The sequence below is a fragment of the Bacillus rossius genome, chromosome 5, assembly GCF_032445375.1.
Source record: "Bacillus rossius redtenbacheri isolate Brsri chromosome 5, Brsri_v3, whole genome shotgun sequence".
In the NCBI taxonomy this organism is placed as follows: domain Eukaryota; kingdom Metazoa; phylum Arthropoda; class Insecta; order Phasmatodea; family Bacillidae; genus Bacillus; species Bacillus rossius.
In genome coordinates this window covers 9,508,806-9,532,029 of record NC_086333.1, presented here as the reverse complement: position 1 = coordinate 9,532,029, position 23,224 = coordinate 9,508,806, and the positions used below count along the sequence as shown (strand labels likewise).

Here is a 23,224-nt window from a genome sequence, read left to right as displayed (position 1 = left end):
TTTTTATGTTATAAAATCGGGAAAAATCCCAATATTCGTCAAAAAATTAACTTATTAGAATTCTGATTGATTATATCGATTCCCGTCCTTGGTTCGAAACCGTTAAGAGCATACAACCGATCCTTCCTACACGGAAGCTACCTAGACCGACCTCACACCACCAATACCAAGGTATACATCGCCAGCTGGTATGACATCATGTCCGCCATCTTGTCTTAGTCCGCTGGAGACCGTCATCTTGTTTTCGTCTGCTAGAGTGTGCAGGCGTCATGTTAGTATAATTTTATGTTCACCATACCTTTAACCTCGACTGTTGGCATTGAACTTTGTCATTGACCTTGTACTTTGACCTTGACCTTGAACTTTGACCTTGACCTTGACATTCGACCTTAACCTTGACATTCGAACTTAACCTTGAAATTTGACCTTGACCTTGAACTTTGACCTTGACCTTGAAATTTGACCTTGACCTTGACATGCGACCCTAACCTTGAAAATTGTCCTTGACCTTGATCTTTGACTTTGACCTTGACGACCATCATGGATCCGACAGTTTATGTTTAGTACATGCTACCAGGAGTACCTACCACCTGCTAGTGGTCATTGCCATCATCTCTTTTTTGTCTGATGGAGGACACAATCTTGTGTGTACTCGTCTTACCATTATAACCCGCTGCAGTGCAGTAATCATTTATTATTACCGAGGTGCTACTGACATCTTGAAATTCGGCCGCCATCTTGAAATCATGTAATTATTTAGCTAGAAAAGCGGGAAAAAATTCCAGTAGTCACCGAAAATATAAATTATTAATTTACAAATTGATTAGATCAGTTCCTGTCCACGGTTCGATTCTTGAACAGTGACAGTTGTAACTAAATATTAAATAAATTTTAGATTCTGTTTTCCATTACCTTTCGCGGAGTTTATTAATCATTCACTCTACGAAAATCAGTTCAAGACAATAAACCTGACGAACGAATTAAATACAGCGTCGCAATGCTTTACATGAAAGTCTAGTTTTTTGATATTTAGATTATCCTTTAAAATTTTCATGTACAAAGTCATCCATACATATAGCCTAAGTGTCTCAGGACCATGAGATCGAGTCATGAACAGTCAGTCATATAGTCCATGAACACAGTACACACAGGAAAACGGACTGTACACACAGTACACACAGTACACACAGGAAAACGAAATGTACACACAGGAAAACGGAACGTACACACAGGAAAACGGAATGTACACACAGGAAATCGGAACGTACACACAGTACACACAGGAAACGGAATGATCACACATACAGGAGCGGAAACACAGGCTTATTTGGAAATCAGGATACAAGAAATAAATCATACTTTTTTAAAACATAAATAATTCATTTTATTTTACATTAGTACACACATGACAGTTAATCAAATGATTATTGTATGTAGCCAGCGTTCCGAAGTTCTTTAAGTATGGACGATACTTCCTCGATATGTGAGTAGTTTCCTCTACGAACAGAAGCCACCATCAGTCTTAGCCGGTCAACCAATATGTTTGGATCTTTCCATGATGTGGAATCAATCTCTTCTGCAACCATCTTCCGTGCACGTTTATTATAAATATTATGATCTCTGGTGTCTTCCGTTTTAACACCAACCTCAGGGTTACTTTCATCATGTAGCCAGCGATAATCACAAGCTTGATCAGATTTATTTATTATAACACGACGTTTCCATCGTTTCGGTCTCAGGACACCGCCACAGTCTTCTGTCTTGTCCGCTTTAGGTTCTGCATCACAGTCTATGCCTTTGTAAACAGCCTCAGAGTCACTGTAGCAATCACCGTAGAAGACAACGTCTTCACCCAGATTACCGCAAGAACTCGTTATCGTTGATGTCGAAGTGTCTTCATCGCCTGTATGCTTCCTTTTCAGGAGTCCACCATTTATACAAAGTATGGAGGATCTGCTAAATATAGGCTTGAATGTATTCTCACTTTTCACGGTGTTGATACCTTTATTAGTTTCAGTCTTCCCGATACCATCAGCATCCTTCAATATTTGTTTCTCGTCACGATCGGCGTGCTACGGCTTCCATCTTTTCTATATTAATAATATTATTTGTCTTAAAATCTCCGCATCCGTGTCACTATCACAGACGTAAAGGTATCATCATCGTAGATGTCATCAATATTATCATGAGCTGCATCAATATCACTCATTTTATGATATCGTTTCCACATTTCAGTTGTCAGAGATTAACCACAATCTATGATCTTGTGAGCTCCATTCTCATTTTCTGTAAAAGCCTATGTGTTCAGTTTGATTATTTAATCTGTCAACCCATCATCCCAAACTCAATTAAATCATCTTAGTATATATAAGAAAAAATCATCAAAGTTCCTTTCATTTAATCATAGGAACCGCATCATCCTTTCCACCTATAGTGTAGTTTCTTGAGCCCAAGAGTCTTTCATTATATATACCATGCAGTGTTATTCAAGAGATGTGGTATACTACCAGTTCTACATACAAATCCATCCTATCAATAATTTGTTTACTCAATAGAGAAAAAAATCATCTCGTTATTTTTACGTGTTTTACTAAATTATCTCTTCGACTAACATAATTACCACACATAGTAATTTCTACAAAGGACACTTTGTCCAAGACATTTTAACCATCATCTGTCTGAAAACAACCATGTCCCATCTATATCACAAAGTAAACGAGGGTTAGTGGAGATAGGTCAAACAAGTGCTAGTCACTCATAGGGTAAGAACCATGTGTTCGATACCTATCTCAGTCAATGTAGCATCTATGTATTTTTCTTACCTCATGTAGAAAAATATCTTACAATGCATACGAATTTAAACTTATTCACGTACGACCAGGCAAAGAATTTAAATTCAAGCACATCAACCGCAAAAAAAAATTCTCAAGGATAGAGACAGAGACTACACGATCGAGACACGCCTACCGTCACCCGCAAATGAACATTGACCCCTCGCGCGGGAGTTGCAAGCTAGCAGAATGCTGCGACAGTCATATGTTTGCTCGAGACATGCATACATCACGTCGCTAGCCTTCCAACCCATTTCACGTAAAACTCCAGTGAAATCGTAATCCAGCATACGTAAAGTACTTGCTGGAATCACTTCAAAGTAAACATCACTGAACCAGAGCAGAAAATTAGCTTACACATGTATAACTTGCTACCAACAAAAAAAAATTTGTAGCACATATACGAGAGGAGTCGAACCCTACATAGATATACTGTGAAAGTCGATACTCCGATAAGTATAAGCGGCAAAATATTTTAAATCCAGACCCCAGCCAGTATATATATTTTTTTTCATGTTTTAAAATTCATGTTAGTAATCAGCAACGAAGGAGTGAGTAACTTGGACGAAGAACCAATTACCAAGTATCCGGAATCTTACTGATACATCCCATCCAGTGCACCAGCATACCCCGAAGTGTGGTCAATTAATTGATTAACATTCTTTAATTTTTTAATATCACGTCCGTAGTGTACACCAATATATGACAGGTTACGATTTAAGACCATAAATTTCCCACAAGTCTGTTAGTTTTATTTCGGGGAGTAATACATTATTTCTCAGAAAAAATAAATCAAGTTCCTATCAGATTTTCTCTAATGTTACGGTATTACCTGTACCTGCACATTACCAAAACATCTCCCATAAAAAATCTTAAGAATGCAGATGGCATACTCAGACAAAAATAATTTTAACAAAAAAAAACAGTCTTCAGCATTATTGATAAAAAAATAATACACACAAACAAGACAAAACGCGCATTACAAATTCGACCTAAATTTCGTGTCAAATTTAGTTTATTACATTAAGATAAACGATGTAGGTTAGGGAAAAATATATAAAAAATTCTTTAATTCTATAATTTATTTAAAATTGTACATTTATACACCATACAATCTGACATGGTATATATATCGTATACATTTCTCAGTTCATGCGACATTCATTTTTATTAAAATAAATTATTATAGTTCGTATTAAGAGTGACAAAATAAAAATAATTCATACAGATCACGATACATCAGTTCAGGAGTTTACTAGACATTTTAATTGAGTGTCGATTAAGGAAAATGAGTGTCGAATTGAGTGTCAATGATGGAAAGTGAGTGTTGAATTGAGTGTCGATGATGGAAAATGAGTGCCGAATTGAGATTAGATTATGGAATTTGAGTGTTGAATTGAGTGTCGATGATGGTTAATTTGCATTTGTGTGCATGTTAATGATGGAAAATGAGTGTTGACTCAAGTGCCTAATATGTAATATGAGTGTCAGTGATGGCTAATGAGTGTAGAATTCCTTGCATCCAGCACTGTGTATGTGTAGCTAGGTTCTGAATGTTCAATGGATTCCTGGTACTATATAAAAGTAAACTTTGCTAACATGTTCACTGTCAGGCTTATTTATTAGCAGTCGGCATGCTGTTAAATATTCGAATGTAAATAAATAATAGGATGTTATTTGACTTCTTTTAGTTTATGTGTGCTGAGTGTTGTCGAGTAGGCTGATATAAGTAAGTGAGGAGCTTAATGTAGAATGGTCATGTGTTGACGAATATGTTGGTGACCTACTGTATGTGCATAAATCGAATGCTAGTGGTCTGATAATATTTTGGGTTATTTACGAAGATTTTTATCGATGTGTGCTATGACAAGCTTAAAATGTCTAGTAAACTTGTAGAGTAGGTCTCTTGTTTCGGAGACTTTTGTCGTAAGGCTTAACAAGGATCGACTTTGAAGGCTTTGAAGATGTATGGTACTGGACATGTCTTGGCTTTAGCTATATCAACACTGAAGGTCCTCTGAACTGTAGATGAGAGGTACAAAAAAAATTGACTTTGGACCTAGCCTGGTATCGTATAAATTATTTTAGTCATGTGTTGTAGTCATTTGGAGTCAGTTGGATGTTATGTGTAGCTCTACATAATAATATTTAAATTTGGGTACCTACTTTAAATTTTGTTTGGGTTGTGAGAGTACCATTGATTACAGACTCTTGCTCCTCTATTAAGTCTAAATTAACCGTGTATGTAGGATGTGTGATTAGTTGTTTGTATATATAATTTAAATTCTCATTCCTTGAAATTCCTAATTTTTTTAAGTAATAACAATGGATGATGTATTGACTTGCGTATTATACAAGCGAACATGGTTATTTAAGCGAGTCTTAGACAGCAGGTCCCTCAGTCTACCTCTTGTAGTGGTGAAGTGCAGATCTGATGGATTGGCTCGTCTGCATATAAGTCTTGTATATGAATATTGATGTGTATCCGTACTCAATGGTAGCAACGTCGACATCGGTACAAATCCCAATGGTGGCGGGGTCAACGACTGCAGATATCTTGACGGAGGGTCTCGCGTCTTCACCGGGGTCCCTGACGATGGAGGCGATGATGACGAAGCAGATCTCGATGACAACGATGAGGACAGCTCCAGAGATTCCGATGGTAACGAGGCTACCATCTCCAGAGATCTCGATGATGGCTGTATCTACTGTCTCTTCACTCTAAGAGACTTCAATGTGTGCATTATCGAACGCAGAGGAGACTCCGATACCTGCAACTACATCGCATTTGGTAAATACAACATTTTGTGAGCAATTCCCAGCTTCTGCATCAGTCGTGTATACATCAGATTCTTTGGCATCCAGTACAGATGATCTGTCAATGTCGACTGGGAAATCTCCAGCTCATGCAACATACGGGACTTTGTCGTCTACAACAGCAGTGTGCATTGAAAGTAAGATACTTTCCGAGCCGTCGGTGACTCAAGGTCTAACGTCAAGACATCTGTGTACGTACTGTGACAAAAGTTTTAAATACCGTCAACATGCAAGAAGACATGAAAATCATGTCTTTAGAAGAAACGCTGATCGTGTGACATTTCCGTGTGACCCGTGTGGTGTACATTTCACAAACAAAAGTAATTTGATTAGGCATTGTAAAAGCAAAGTTCATTTGCAGGTTGTACAGCGGGGAAGCGATGGTAATTGCGATGAATATCTGTATCAGTGCTGCTACTGTGGTAAACGATTTGAACGACTACGAAGTACACGCATCCATGAAAAGCATGGCTGCAGAATAAATCTTGACCGTGTAAAATTTCTGTGTCAGAAGTGCGGATTACAGGTTACACGAAAATTTTACTTGAAAAAACATTATAAATTTTGTAAAGACGGGTTTCTAGCATAATTTCTGGCCCTCTAATGTGTTAGGCCTACACTCCTGAACTGATGTATCGTGATCTGTATGAATTATTTTTATTTTGTCACTCTTAATACGAACTATAATAATTTATTTTAATAAAAATGAATGTCGCATGAACTGAGAAATGTATACGATATATATACCATGTCAGATTGTATGGTGTATAAATGTACAATTTTAAATAAATTATAGAATTAAAGAATTTTTTATATATTTTTCCCTAACCTACATCGTTTATCTTAATGTAATAAACTAAATTTGACACAAAATTTAGGTCGAATTTGTAAAGCGCGTTTTATCTTGTTTGTGTGTATTATTTTTTTATCAATAATGCTGAAGACTGTTTTTTTTTTGTTAAAATTATTTTTGTCTGAGTATGCCATCTGCATTCTTAAGATTTTTTATGGGAGATGTTTTGGTAATGTGCAGGTACAGGTAATACCGTAACATTAGAGAAAATCTGATAGGAACTTGATTTATTTTTTCTGAGAAATAATGTATTACTCCCCGAAATAAAACTAACAGACTTGTGGGAAATTTATGGTCTTAAATCGTAACCTGTCATATATTGGTGTACACTACGGACGTGATATTAAAAAATTAAAGAATGTTAATCAATTAATTGACCACACTTCGGGGTATGCTGGTGCACTGGATGGGATGTATCAGTAAGATTCCGGATACTTGGTAATTGGTTCTTCGTCCAAGTTACTCACTCCTTCGTTGCTGATTACTAACATGAATTTTTAAAACATGAAAAAAAAAATATATACTGGCCGGGGTCTGGATTTAAAATATTTTGCCGCTTATACTTATCGGAGTATCGACTTTCACAGTATATCTATGTAGGGTTCGACTCCTCTCGTATATGTGCTACAAATTTTTTTTTGTTGGTAGCAAGTTATACATGTGTAAGCTAATTTTCTGCTCTGGTTCAGTGATGTTTACTTTGAAGTGATTCCAGCAAGTACTTTACGTATGCTGGATTACGATTTCACTGGAGTTTTACGTGAAATGGGTTGGAAGGCTAGCGACGTGATGTATGCATGTCTCGAGCAAACATATGACTGTCGCAGCATTCTGCTAGCTTGCAACTCCCGCGCGAGGGGTCAATGTTCATTTGCGGGTGACGGTAGGCGTGTCTCGATCGTGTAGTCTCTGTCTCTATCCTTGAGAATTTTTTTTTCGGTTGACGTGCTTGAATTTAAATCTTTGCCTGGTCGTACGTGAATAAGTTTAAATTCGTATGCATTGTAAGATATTTTTCTACATGAGGTAAGAAAAATACATAGATGCTACATTGACTGAGATAGGTATCGAACACATGGTTCTTACCCTATGAGTGACTAGCACTTGTTTGACCTATCTCCACTAACCCTCGTTTACTTTGTGATATAGATGGGACATGGTTGTTTTCAGACAGATGATGGTTAAAATGTCTCGGACAAAGTGTCCTTTGTAGAAATTACTATGTGTGGTAATTATGTTAGTCGAAGAGATAATTTAGTAAAACACGTAAAAATAACGAGATGATTTTTTTCTCTATTGAGTAAACAAATTATTGATATGATGGATTTGTATGTAGAAATGGTGGTATACCACATCTCTTGAAGAACACTGCATGGTATATATAATGAAAGACTCTTGGGCTCAAGAAACTACACTATAGGTGGAAAGGATGATGCGGTTCCTATGATTAAATGAAAGGAACTTTGATGATTTTTTCTTCTATATACTAAGATGATTTAATTGAGTTTGGGATGATGGGTTGACAGATTAAATAATCAAACTGAACACATAGGCTTTTACAGAAAATGAGAATGGAGCTCACAAGATCATAGATTGTGGTTAATCTCTGACAACTGAAATGTGGAAACGATATAATAAAATGAGTGATATTGATGCAGCTCATGATAATATTAATGACATCTACGATGATGATACCTTTACGTCTGTGATAGTGACACGGATGCGGAGATTTTAAGACAAATAATGTTATTAATATAGAAAATATGGAAGCCGTAGCACGCCGATCGTGACGAGAAACAAAAATTGAAGGATGCTGATGGTATCGGGAAGACTGAAACTAATAAAGGTATCAACACCGTGAAAAGTGAGAATACATTCAAGCCTATATTTAGCAGATCCTCCATACTTTGTATAAATGGTGGACTCCTGAAAAGGAAGCATACAGGCGATGAAGACACTTCGACATCAACGATAACGAGTTCTTGCGGTAATCTGGGTGAAGACGTTGTATTCTACGGTGATTGCTACAGTGACTCTGAGGCTGTTTACAAAGGCATATACTGTGATGCAGAACCTAAAGCGGACAAGACAGAAGTCTGTGGCGGTGTCCTGAGACCGAAACGATGGAAACGTCGTGTTATAATAAATAAATCTGATCAAGCTTGTGATTATCGCTGGCTACATGATGAAAGTAACCCTGAGGTTGGTGTTAAAACGGAAGACACCAGAGATCATAATATTTATAATAAACGTGCACGGAAGATGGTTGCAGAAGAGATTGATTCCACATCATGGAAAGATCCAAACATATTGGTTGACCGGCTAAGACTGATGGTGGCTTCTGTTCGTAGAGGAAACTACTCACATATCGAGGAAGTATCGTCCATACTTAAAGAACTTCGGAACGCTGGCTACATACAATAATCATTTGATTAACTGTCATGTGTATACTAATGTAAAATAAAATGAATTATTTATATTTTAAAAAAGTATGATTTATTTCTTGTATCCTGATTTCCAAATAAGCCTGTGTTTCCGCTACTGTATGTGTGATCATTCCGTTTCCTGTGTGTACTGTGTGTACGTTCCGATTTCCTGTGTGTACATTCGGTTTTCCTGTGTGTACATTTCGTTTTCCTGTGTGTACATTTCGTTTTCCTGTGTGTACTGTGTGTACTGTGTGTACAGTCCGTTTTCCTGTGTGTACTGTGTTCATGGACTATATGACTGACTGTTCATGACTCGATCTCATGGTCCTGAGACACTTGGGCTATATGTATGGATGACTTTGTACATGAACATTTTAAAGGATAATCTAAATATCAAAAAACTAGACTTTCATGTAAAGCATTGCGACGCTGTATTTAATTCGTTCGTCAGGTATATTGTCTTGAGCTGATTTTCGTAGAGTGAATGATTAATAAACTCCGCGAAAGGTAATGGAAAACAGAATATAAAATTTATTTAATATTTAGTTACAACTGTCACTGTTTAAGAATCGAACCGTGGACAGGAACTGATCTAATCAATTTGTAAATTAATAATTTATATTTTCGGTGACTACTGGAATTTTTTCCCGCTTTTCTAGCTAAATAATTACATGATTTCAAGATGGCGGCCGAATTTCAAGATGTCGGGAGCACCTCGGTAATAATAAATGATTACTGCACTGCAGCGGGTTATAATGGTAAGACGAGTACACACAAGATTGTGTCCTCCATCAGACAAAAAAGAGATGATGGCAATGACCACTAGCAGGTGGTAGGTACTCCTGGTAGCATGTACTAAACATAAACTGTCGGATCCATGATGGTCGTCAAGGTCAAAGATCAAGGTCAAGGACAATTTTCAAGGTTAGGGTCGCATGTCAAGGTCAAGGTCAAATTTCAAGGTCAAGGTCAAAGTTCAAGGTCAAGGTCAAGGTCAAATTTCAAGGTTAAGTTCGAATGTCAAGGTTAAGGTCGAATGTCAAGGTCAAGGTCAAAGTTCAAGGTCAAGGTCAAAGTACAAGGTCAATGACAAAGTTCAATGCCAACAGTCGAGGTTAAAGGTATGGTGAACATAAAATTATACTAACATGACGCCTGCACACTCTAGCAGACGAAAACAAGATGACGGTCTCCAGCGGACTAAGACAAGATGGCGGACATGATGTCATACCAGCTGACGATGTATACCTTGGTATTGGTGGTGTGAGGTCGGTCTAGGTAGCTTCCGTGTAGGAAGGATCGGTTGTATGCTCTTAACGGTTTCGAACCAAGGACGGGAATCGATATAATCAATCAGAATTCTAATAAGTTAATTTTTTGACGAATATTGGGATTTTTCCCGATTTTCTAACATAAAAATTATGGATTTCCAAGATGACGACTAAATTTCAAAATGTCGACCATAACGGTAATTGCAACATTAATAGGATCCAATATGACGGACGCAACATAAAGTGTAACGATGACATAGTACTCAACCAAGATGGCGGGTGTAACGAAATATGCAACATTTATATAATCCAAGATGGCGGCCGTAACGATAATTGCAACAACGGTTTTTAAATTTTTATTATTTATTCGATTAAATAATTTTTTTTGATGATTTTTAAAGTTTTTCCCGATTTTCTAACATAAAAATTGCGGATTTTAATGATTGCGGGCGTAACGATAATTGCAACAGTTACGACTTATTACAAGATGGCGGATCTGTCTCGAACTTGTAGTGCTATTATTACTTAAAATTGAAAAAAAAATCAAGTCCCGATATGCATGTTATTTTTTTATATACCTTATTTTATTCTCAGTCTGGTAAATGTCTCGATAGCCGAGCGGTTAAAGGCGTATGTTTTCCAACCTTGAGATCAGAGCTGCGCTGGTTCGAATCACAGCGCTTCCAATGTATTTTGCATAAAAAAATAAATTTGATATGTCGATAAGGACCATACTAGCTCTGGTAGGTAATGGAACATCGACCTTATGTGTTGAGACAGAGCGACGCTGGCGCTATCTAGGAACAAACAACATAAACAAAGTCGACGGTATCCAAGATGGCGGCCTCCAGTGGAACAGAAAAAAAAAATCAAGAGTGCCGCTGGCGCTATCAAGGAACAAACAACAGAAACAAAGTCAACGGTATCCAAGATGGCGGCCTCCAGTGGAACAGAAAAAAAAATCCAGAGTGACGCTGGCGCTATCTAGGAACAAATGACAGAAACAGAGTCGACGGTATCCAAGATGGCGGCCTCCAGTGGAACGGAAAAAATCAATATGGCGACAGAGACGAACATTTCATCATGAGTGGGGCGCTCGATTTAAAGATGGCGGATTTTAAATATGGCGACCGTGACCTACTTGTCCTGTTACGCCGTGTCCCGTTACGCTGTGTCCCGTTACGCTGCATCCAAGATGGCGGATCCAAGATGGCCGCTGGGGTCAAGGTCAAGGTCAAAGGTCAAGGTCACGGTCATCCAAGATGGCCGCCATGACGTCACAATCCAAGATGGCGGACACCGACACCACACACCACATCCTGAATCCTGTTTCCGGAGGAACATTCCTATACTACTTACAGCATTGTAATAAACTTTCACTGATTTTTTTTATTTACCATTACTGTAAATGGGAGATGTGACTTAATATTGTTCCATTAGTATAGCCGTGTGAAGCTGGGTCGGTCAGCTAGTCTACCAATAAATCTGAACATGTCTTAATACTACTATCTTTCTTTGGTATTACTACTGTTGCCTGCCCATTCCATTTTTTATTTATGTGACATTAAAGCATTGTAGTTTACAATTCCATTATATTAAATAGGTATCCCACAAAATATATCCCACCGATCAAATTTTACACAGAACGTCGTGGAAAATTATTTATTTTTGGTTATAAAAAGGGTTATTAACTTTGTCTTATTGTTAAGCTTTGTAGCAATCCTACAAGTTGTGACATATGTGTAGAAGTTTTATCTCTCATTTAGTGTAAAATAGTGTAGGTGGGTTTTTGGTGGTTGTGGTGGTTGTGGTGGTGTATAAAATCTATACTTGCAATTTGCTGCAGGGTGTTTTTTTTATCCATACTAAATGGTATTTTTCATCATTATTTTAATGGTATGTACACTGACTGTTGTTTGTTGAAAATTTATTTTTTACAGCACTGTCATTATTTAACCTTTCGTGAGTGGTCATTTCTATGCCGTGGTGTATGTTGAAGCTTTTTGGGGTATTTTTTAATTATTCGTGGTACATTTTTATTAATCAATATTCCTTACAAATCATTATCCGCATCTCAAGAAGGCGTGATGTTTAATCTGTGTCTCATATTGGCTTTATTATTATATGCAAACTTGGTAAGTGCTATAAATTATTTCCCTGTTGGCGTTGCTTATTTAGGACTTGCCATATGCTTCAATATGTTGTGTTGCCTGCTAGTTTGTACTTATTTGCCCCTTAATGGAAGTTTAATTTCTTGAGGAATATCTTTTGAAATAGTAAATAGTTACTTCTATATTAAATAAAATATTTAAAAGTGGTTAGTCAAATAATGACTTAAATTTGTAATCAAGGGATTTTTCCGCAAGTTTAGAAGCCGACTGTACAACAAAATTACTGATACGAGCTTTTATAATAAGGCATTTGTGTGTCCTCCACAAAAAATTATTTAGAATGTCAAAATGCAGCATGTTGTCTTGCTTATGTGTACAGCTGTAGGGCATCAATCGATGGATTTTACGAGAATCACTTCTGTGTTGCCCAGAGCCAGCCACACACTGGCTGGTGCAATTACCATTTAAGTAAGGCCAATAAAATTATACACAGCTTCCTTTAACACCTCTGACAGAATTTTGTCTTAGTTTAAACCAAACGTAGGTGGTCGAGCAGGAGACATTTTTAGACCCTTCTTCTTTCGTGCAGCTCTCTGCTTAGGCTTACGTAAACCTTTATTTCATGCACATATGCAATGGTATTATGAAATTTTTCTTATTTGCAGTATGTTTGGGTGGGGGGGGGGGGCGTATATCCCTTGGGGGGGGGGGGGAGGGACCTTGCAAAATTATGACTGTAAAAAGGGCTTTATACGTAAACGTAAAAAAAAAAAAAAATTGTGGAAAACTTTCTGTAAATTACAAAGTTTTCTGCTTATTGCATGCACATAGTATGTAACATACAAGAACCCTCTCCAGAGAGATGACATATGTCTGTTAACACTACACGCAAAAACCTCGGGTCGTGCGGGCCCCCTTGCGAATCCTACATATTTGTGCCCCTGTTTGTTTGCATGATATTTTGGAAACTATATGGCGATATTCTCAGATAATGGTGGGATTTAAAAGATGAATGTGAAATAAAAGCATAATACTAGCATCTTTAAAGTTACATTAAAAATATAGTGTGTGTTATAAATTGGGAGTTATGCAAGCAATGGAAATCTAGAAGTCATATCATTTTTATAGCAGAATATCCCTTAAAGAGTATCTTAAAATCTCCCTTGAAACCCTTCATCGTACTGTAATTTTTCCCTTGACTTCTTTAGTGTACCATAATTTACAACAAAGTGCACCAATATTAAAGTACTTTCAACCAAATTCCTCCTGCGTACTCGAAAAGTAGGGAATATGTCTCTGCCTCCCTAACTGTCATCTTTAAAGTAAGGAATATAACCATTGTATGCCCTTAAACACTCTTATCTCCTTCTATAGTCTAAAGCCTTTAATTAAATATATAAAAATATATTAGTACATAATATTTATTTAACATAGTAATGTTTAATGTTTCAGGCATTATTCCATACTGTATCCCCTACAGAGTGAGTACAAATATGGCAGAAGGGTGCGCTGCTCTCCACTCTACAGTATGCTGGAGGAGAAAGGTGCTGTGTTTGGAACACGCATGGGATACGAGCGCCCTCTCTACTTCGACTCCACTTACAAACGTGAGTATGAAACATGTTTTGCACAAATTGAGTACCAGTCTGGAAAGAATGTGAGCCGATCCCTGCTCTTCAGTTTGCTAGAGAAGTAGGGCACTGTGTTTGTAACATGTATGTGGTACAAACCCTCTATTTGACTTGATGTAAGCTTTTGGACATACGCCATTGCTAAGCACTTTTTCTGTTGAAATAAACTAAAAATCTGGCTTGTACTGGAACTCTAACATTGCACTACAATGAGATGTTCACAAGCTAGCAGAATTTTTTTTTAAATTTATTATTATTTTTGTATTTTTATGATATCAAAGAAAACTTTTTGTGGTTTCTCCGTGTGCTTCCGATTATTCTTGTCAATATTATGGTGGTTTTCTCCGTGTGCTCCTGATTATTCTTGACAATATTTTGATGGTTTTCTCCGAGTGCTTCTGATTATTCCTGACTAGATATCTGATGGTTTTCTCCGAGTGCTTCTGGTTACAGATGAGGAATTGATCTCTGCATTAAGGCGATTGGTGCATGGAAAATATTACGACAAAACATATTGAACAGTACATATTTACTTTTTAATCTTCTTTTTAAGTTAAAATGAAAATTACCTATTTTTTTAATAATTTTTTTTACTAAGTTATGTTCTTGTAAACGTATTTTTTTTCTTGCCGAACCACCAAAAAAAAGAGAAAACTTAAAGAATGATTATCTTAAGTATAGTTCAAGTAATGATTGTACAAATAATTTGTCGGACCAAGAAATACAGAATATTCTTTTTTTAATTGTTAAATTTGCATTTGAGTTTTGAAAATTTCCATGGCTCTTTGCCGGTCTATTTAAAAATATATTTTACGAAAGAATTGCAATGAAGTTTAAAAGATACTATCTGACACACCATTGAGTCACGCATGTATTCTCGTATCCTTTTGGTTTTGAGATGACCTGACTCAAAACACATACGCTGGAGTGATATTCCTAGCACTGCGCGTGAAAACTTCATTTGCCGGGAAGAATGTCCCTGCGGCGTGGCGCAAACTGGTGGCGCTCCTTGGAACCACGTAGGCGGAGATCCGGCCGGCAGCCGCTGAAATGAGGGAGGGGGGAGGGAGAAGAATGGAGTGTAAAAGGGACAGAATAACGGGGGTAGAGGGAGGCAGGCTGAGGCGGGCGATGACACCGCGTCTCACTGTCAGACAAGGCTACGCTCTGTAGTGGATGGAGGCTATCGTCGCTCAAGCAAGGAATAGGTTTTCGTGGAGAAAAATTCGTGTAGCGAAATTATTTTTAATTGTTACATTTTTGATAGAAGTTAAATACCAACACGATGCCGAAAAAGACACCATTCAGCAAGATCCGTAAAAGAACTAAACGGTCGAAGTGCATAAGAAGACTGAAGGAAAAATACAAAGAATTTGTTAATGCTGGTTTCAACTCTGTGGAAAGGTAAGATTGCAAACTTTTGAGTGTGTTCATCTTCACTAAAATTCTGCCAGCACAACATGTATGTATTATAAAATCACATTTTTAGCTGTGCAAAAGTGCTAATATTATTAATTAATTCCACAGGACATCTTCCAGTTTAACAGATTATGCTCCTGCTGCTGCTACACAGATGGAAACGTCTGCCTACGTACCACCTGTATGCCAGGGCGATCACGACACCACCAGCGGTAACGTCCAAAATCTAACCGAGTAAGTAATTTAATTACATAATTTCGTATAGTGCTTGTTACCTAAGCATGATGCGAGGATCGTGCTGTTAGTGTTATGTAAGGCACAGATGATGGGTTCGAGTACCACTCTGACTGAGGATTTTGAGGCTCCCTCAGATAAAGTCAGTGTGTAGTGTGTAAGTCATCTTACAATTAGTTTATCAGCATTATAAATTAGAAGTTAACAAGCAAAAAAAAATATTTGAAGCGGATGCAAAAAAAATGCTGCAGGTTGTGTAATTTTACTCAAAAATTCCTTGTGTATCAAGAAAATCTAAATGTCTTTCGTTCAAACTTGTTCATGCATAGACTTATTTATAAAGAAAAAAGTGTTTTGTTGTACATGTTTTAATTCCCTATTTTGCAATTCAATTTATATGTAAATAGATTGGTCGATTTGTCAGAATGCTTCTTAGGTAACTTATTGAGTGGTTGTGGGTTCCAAACCTCCTATCGCGTTATATAACTATGAAATAATCCGGTGACAAAATGTTAGAGAACCTCATAATCATGGTTGACTGTCATACATTGACAGTGATTTATTCTCGGTTTAAAAAAATAGCATACACTGTCTGTATAAATGCACTTCATGTAAGTTAACTACTAGCCGAAAATGAAATTCACCCCTGCATTAAATATGTATCAACATATACTCGTTAATATAAAAATAGTCTGGTAAAATTACCCATTCATAGAAATTTAACACTTTTGATGGAACTTTTACTTCTGCATAGAGTGAAAGAATTCACGAACTTTGTAGGTGCAAAAGGACACTAACATCGGTGGAATCTCTGCTGCCGCAGACTATTGTGTAAATTTACACAACTTTTTCACAGTTTATCGTGTTCCTAGTGATCACATACAGTAGCATTATAAAATTCATTATCAGTATTCTAAAGCACCAACTCTCTAAATCACCTGGTATTCCACTACACTTAAAATATTCAAAGTAACCATCTGAAATCATGCAAAGCTTTGGTGGGAAGCTGGGTAAGAATGTAATAACAACAGCCGTTCACTCATTGATGACACCAAGCTAGCACAGTCGTCCGCCACCCTCGCCAACACAATAAAACCAATTTTTAGACAGCAATGAATTGCGAGTCGGTTACGCATAAGAAGAGTTGTTTTTTGGTTATTAGCATTTTTTTTTTCAACGAATAAATAAGTAATTCAGCTGCAGCAAAAAAGTTCACTGTACTTAGAGAAGCAGGCACATGGAAATCGGATGTTGTGACAACTGTATCTCGCAAGGCGTATTAAAATAAACATAGTGTTAAAACGTGGAGTGACACAGACTAAGTAAAATTCGTTTTAAATTGTATGTTGTCATAACAGTTCACTGTGATAAATAAAAGTTTCAAATGACAGACGTGTGATTAAACTGATTTTTTTTTCAGCGAGGATATTTCTGGATTGGATTGCTCATTCTTGCCAAGTGAAGAAGTATCGAATGTTGAAATTCTTCCAAATGAAACTGCTGAAACTGTGACAATGAAAGAAAAAATCGTTCAAGGACGTCGTTTTGTAAATATGAGTCACATGTTAAACCAACTCACATCTTTAGCTACTCATGTGCTACAGTGCACAACAGGTCGCTTTGAACTTCAGTCCGAAAAAAGAATTGGCATTGTCAGCTACTTCACTTATAAATGCATGATGTGTGAAAAAACAAGGATAATTTCAACGGAAAAAGAAGAAGAAGAATTAAATGATTTATTTGTGTGGGGATCATTATCAGTTGGGATTGGACACCAACAAGTAGAAGAAATGATGGCAGTAATGGAAGTCCCTGTAATGAGTAAACGGAAATGGACGAGACATGAACAGCGAGTTGAAAAGGTAGGAAAAAGCACTATGGTTTGTTTTTTATTTTGCATAATATAAATATTGGTACCTGGGCGACCGAGCATCGTTCGCGTCTTATATTTTTTGCTTTAAAATCGCTTTTATTCAGGGAAGATACCTATTAAGATAAACTTTAAAGGCAACACGTTTACTAAATATAAATTTTCATCAAATAGAGCCGATTCGGAGTTGCCCATATGTGTGTCTATATATAGGGCCTACATATACACATACACACACAATAATTGCTCATTTAATAGTACATATTAGATGATTTTTCTGCAGAAATAAATATTTTTTGTCATTGGCTGTAATGAATCAAAATAAAGGTAACAGCAACAACTAACCTGTTATTTATATTTTTAGGCATGGGAAGACAAACTGGAAAAATACATGCTTGCTAATGGAGTCCAAGAACGTGAAATCGCTCTAAAGAAGGGCAACATAGATGAAGATGGAATCCCTTACATTACAGTCTATCAAGATGGCGGTTGGTGTACAAGATCATACGGCCATGGTTTTACTGCAAAATCAGGAGTTGTAAGTATTTGTTAGAATTTTTATATATATTGTTAGTGTTTATTTGTAATGGCTTATAATGTTTCTGCCAAAATTATGCAAGTAAAGTTTCGTAGGAAATAAATCTAACTAATTTCAATGTGTTTACTACCCAGAACTCGAATCCACATACTTTAAAACAATAAAACAATTTCAAATACCCATTTATACGCCTGTTTTGTACACATTTTTTTGTAATGTAATAAATACATTTTTTTTGCAAATGCAATAAGCTAAAAAATTTCTGTACACAATTAAAATTTGTTGCTATCCTGTGAATTTTCCTGCTGTTACTGTCAAGAATCAGGTCAGCTCAAAATAATACTAGCATTATTATTTCTGGTTTTAATCGTATATGTTATTTTAAAACAAGGTAAACTATATTTTTTACATACGGAGTAAGGAAGGGTCACTGAGTGTTAAATGTAGGCGTGTCTGATAGCTAAACATATGCGGCGTGAAGACCAATGGTGGTAGTAGCCGTGTTTAAACTCGTGAAAACTCTTTCCCTCCATCTCAAACTCCACACTAGAAGACACTTTACAGTACACTCATTGCACGACTATAGCCTATTATGTGATAAAGGTCTCCTATTAATTTTTTTTCAAACCAAATATTTAATTTAATAAATACGTTTAATGTTAAGGGAAATTCGTGTCATATGAAAGCTCTGTGCTAGACATTCCGTAGATTTATAACTTTTACATCGTTATAATTTATCATTATATCACTTCTTAATAATTAAATCAAATTGCGACTTGGATATATATATATATATATATAACTATATTCCTGCATTCTAACAATAAAATTACGCACATAAGGTACACAAAAACTGTTTTCAACCTTTTTTTTTCCATTTTCCCAACATAATGCGTTTCCATTGAGTGTGTCACAGGTAGAGAGCTGTCGGCGGGCGTCGCAAATCATTCGCAAGTGGGCCAGAGCGACGGCTCCAGAGCTTCACACAAATATGAATAGAGTCACGGCCTCAATGTTAGAGCCATGACTCAAAAAGTTACTGAGGACGGAGTCGGTAACCACTTAATCTTACATTAATTGTATAACACCAATAAATACACTTAATCTTAAGAACTGCATTGTTATTTAATTGAACTATGCAATTGAAACTTTATCACATGTACATACAGAAACATCTGTTTTTCTTAGTACCACAAGCCGCAATAATGAATTTTTTTACGCAACTTTCGCCTCTGTTTGTTTATTCCAAACAAAGAGCTTAATGACAATGTTTGTATTTTTTATATATTTCCTATTTATATTTCATTTTTTTGCAGGCTTGCATAATTGGAGCCGAAACTAATGGTTTGCTGTACGTTGGAATACGCAACAAGTATTGTTATATATGTAACAACCAAGAAAAACCAGGCAGCAAATCCAGGCCACATAAATGCTACAAAAATTATAAAGGAACTTCAACAGGAATGGAACAAGAAATTATTGTACAAGGTTTTAAAGAAAGCGAATCGATGCATGGGGTACGTTATTTGTACATTATCAGTGACGGTGATTCAAGTTCGTATCTGAAGATTCAGCGAGGTGTTTCATATGGTAGACATGTAGTGAAATTGGAATGTGCCAACCATATGATAAGAAACTACACTAGCAAACTACATGCCATTACCAAGGATACCACTCACGTCATCACTGCAAGGCGTCAATTGTCCCAGTTAATTCCTCGATTGACGAGAGGGGCACGAGCAGCTATTGCTTCTGCAAATAAAGAGTGCAATAGTACTATGCTGCAAAAAGATTTGAAGAATGGTCCTTACCACGTATTTGGCGATCACGAGAATTGCCGAGACACATTTTGTGTCAGGAAAGGTACGGGCGAGCTAAACAATGTTCCAATTATGTCTGCAACAACTATATGGCCAGCTATAATGAAAGCACTAGACCCACTCATTACCAAGGCTGACAAGTTGTTAGGTAATAAAACAACTAACCAAGCAGAACGCTTCATGAGTTTGATTTCAAAATTTTCCGGTGGCAAACGGACAGATGTCTCAAAAAGTGGTCGGTACAAAAGGTGCTGCTTGGGTGCTAGTCTGTCACACATCAAAGGTCCGAACTGGCACCTTTCACCAGTAAAAACTCTATTAGGTCGTAGCCCAGGTTCAGTGACAAAGCGAGTTTTAAATGCACGCGCGACAGCTGTTGAAAGGAATCGCAAAAGAAGGTTATCTGACAGTCGTAGATCTGCCAAAAGAAAATGTGTATTTTCTCAGCCAGATTGTGACTATGGACCCGAAGCTGCCCAACCCGATATTTCTACAGAGGAAATGGAGAGAAAGAAAACGAAGGTCTTGAAGCGGCTCGAAAGTTCAGTTTCTTCCGAACATCTGTGTCATGAACTGGAGAGAAATACGGTCGGCCAACATTGTAATGTTGTTTGGAGGGAAGCAAGACTAAAGAGACTGACTGCATCGTCATTCTCTAAAGTTTGCAAAATGAGATGTGACACATCTTGCCACAATATGGTGGTTTCAATAGTGAACCCCAAGGATATCAACACAGGCGCAATACGGTACGGACGTATGCATGAAAGTACCGCAATTAAAGCTTACGAAAATAAGTTCCAAAAAAAAGTGTCCCCTTGTGGACTTTTTGTTCACCCATCGTACCCTTATCTTGGAGCAAGTCCGGATGGAACAGTTGAGAACGACACTATCATTGAAGTTAAATGTTTCCCTTCCATCAACAACCTTAAAGTTAACAATTCTCCTGTAAAATCTATACGAGAGGCTTCCAAAGTAAAATACATAGGTGTTCACACTAACAGTGAAGACATGTTGGAACTGAAAAGAACACATCCTTTTTTCTACCAAATTCAAGGACAATTGAATATTTCGAAAAGGAAGCAGTGTGTGCTGATTTTATTTTGTGACTTTGATACCGAATTCGTCCACGTTCAGTGCGACGAGACCTTTTGGAAAAAAGACATGCTTCCGAAGTTAGAACGGTTTTACTTTAACTGTGTTCTTCCTGAGATTGTTGACCCGAGGAATGTTCGTGGACTGAAATGCAGAGATCCTGAATACACAGAAGAAGCAAAGTCAAAGAAACTTAACAAAGAAGTGAAGACATTTTAAAATTTATTAGTTATGTGACACTTTTTGTTCTTGAATCTAATTAGTTTTATTATTGTTAGTATATAATTTGTTGTATTTTAAAATTTAATCAGTAATTTAGAGAAAGCAATCCAGACTAATAATACATATTTCTCTTTTAAATACGTTATGTTTTCCATGGACTTGTGGTGTAATCTCCAGACTACAGTTAAAAATAACAGTCTGAAAGTAAGTTCATTCTATGTAAAATTTCTAGAAGGTGGAGAAACAGAAACAAACATTTGGAAGTGGTGTGTTATCAGTCTTGGGATGTACATGTAGTGCTGCACACTATATTAAAATGCTTTAACAAAATTAGAAATAAAACTGTTCTTAATTTAAGTACACATGAGTCTTTATTTTACTGTTTATTGTAATGTCATTATTTAACCACTGCACTGTATTTTTTGGAAGGCTTGATAAATTAATAGAGGTTCACACTTTTTTCTCTGCGGTATGCTGCGAATGTCATTTTCGACTTTTTGTGGTAAGCTAAGATTCCTATACATGTCAAAGTACGTGTGTGCCTTTAAATACAATAATTAATATCTATTTTACTATGCAAATTGTGCATACCTTCAATATTAATTAATAAATCTAACTTTCAACAATGTCAAATAAGTACTTCATAAATTACAAATTGATCATGGAAAATATATTTCTATGGGCTAAAGAAAATGAGTGCTTGCATATATTCAATTTATGTTCATGTTCATATAATGCATGTCCTTTAATTTTTAATTGTTAGTAATGCGTGGCAGTGTATGGCATATATACCTATGTACAAGTTTTGTACCTGTCGTGCAATATTAATTATTTATTGTAACCTGTGAATGCCAATGTTGTTAGCAATAAAAGAAAATAGTAAATTAAAAAGCTTTACGCTAACAACCTTCCAACCCAACATAGTGATTGTGTATCCTCCGCAGTTTGGTAATTTAATGATGGATCAATAACAGAAACAATTTTTTAGGTTAAGAGTGTAGTTATGAATTTTTATTATGAGTAAATCAAATTCTAGTGAAATATGTACTTATTTTACACTTGCCGACGCTCAGCGAGTTATGTGCAAGTGAATATTCACGCAAAGGATTAACTTTAACCACTATGACTAATCATTTTATGTCTATGCATAAAAAGAGTTCAGTGAATAGAACAATAGTGAGAAAGAAAAAACATCCTTTATTTTCGATATTTAGTCTTCAAGTGTTATATATTATATAAATATAAAGTATTTAAAGAGGAATTGGTAACAATATTTGAGCTCATTTACGATATCGAATTTCTTAGCTCTCACCCATATTTCTTGAATTCGATACTAATAGCTTTATAACAATAGTTGCATACAGTTTTTATATTTCTAAATTAATTTCATTTAATTGTAGACTTTTGCAATTGGTGTCAAATATTGTAAACTGGCTATTATTATGAAAAAAATTGGTCTGAAACAATTATTAAACGTACAACAATAACAGCGGAAAGACAAAAAAATATGGACGAAAGGAAAACGATGAAAAATATTATTACCGTAGTAGCCACAGTAACAGTTGCTTTGAAAATTCATGCAGACCTTTTAAATATTATCCACATGTGTCTTCCAAAAAATGTTTGTGTACGACTAACTATTACTGTACGGATAGAAAACAGAGAGGGTGGAGGAAAGAACGTAACTCCACTATTAGACACAGTATCAAATCAATTAAAATTTTTAATCATTTAAAATATTAAAACGAAAAATTTTCTAAACCAATTTCCGATACGCGCATTTTAGCTGTACATAATGAAAAAATAAGTTTTGAGGGATTGATAAATTCTAACCCTCTTAGCAGGTATAGTTCAGCAAATCCATCCAAAGTTTTTAAACGTTCTAAATATTATACCAAAATATTGTCTGAAACAATTATTGAACCCTTACTGCTATGGGTGACCATAATACGCACGCGAAACAACACCTTTACGCCCTTAGTACATACAGTTAGAGCCATTTAAATGTTTGTTTTAATATTCTAAATATAATCAAAACATACGAACAACGATGGGAAAAAAAGGTAATATGGACAACATAACGACA

At 36.2% G+C, this 23,224-nt stretch overlaps 2 protein-coding genes across 4 annotated transcripts in view; both read left to right on the top strand.

Moving 5' to 3' along the window:
- LOC134531578 (pyruvate dehydrogenase phosphatase regulatory subunit, mitochondrial-like) overlaps positions 1-23,224 on the top strand; it is a 520,406-nt gene that overhangs the window by 333,077 nt on the left and 164,105 nt on the right. For both annotated transcript variants that reach the window (XM_063367291.1, XM_063367292.1), the window contains one exon: positions 13,765-13,919. In XM_063367291.1, coding sequence (XP_063223361.1) covers positions 13,765-13,919 — 155 coding nt within the window. The remainder of the gene's footprint in view (positions 1-13,764; positions 13,920-23,224) is intronic.
- On the top strand, positions 15,005-22,278 carry LOC134531576 (uncharacterized). 2 transcript variants are annotated; one of them, XM_063367289.1, is made up of 5 exons: positions 15,005-15,347; positions 15,471-15,596; positions 17,017-17,458; positions 17,831-18,004; positions 19,321-22,278. In XM_063367289.1, the coding sequence occupies exons 1-5, from the start codon at positions 15,229-15,231 to the stop codon at positions 21,133-21,135; spliced, it is 2,676 nt and encodes an 891-aa protein (XP_063223359.1). In that variant the 5' UTR covers positions 15,005-15,228; the 3' UTR covers positions 21,136-22,278. The 2 variants fall into 2 exon arrangements, with proteins under 2 accessions (XP_063223359.1, XP_063223360.1); XM_063367290.1 differs by having other exon boundaries at positions 15,005-18,004.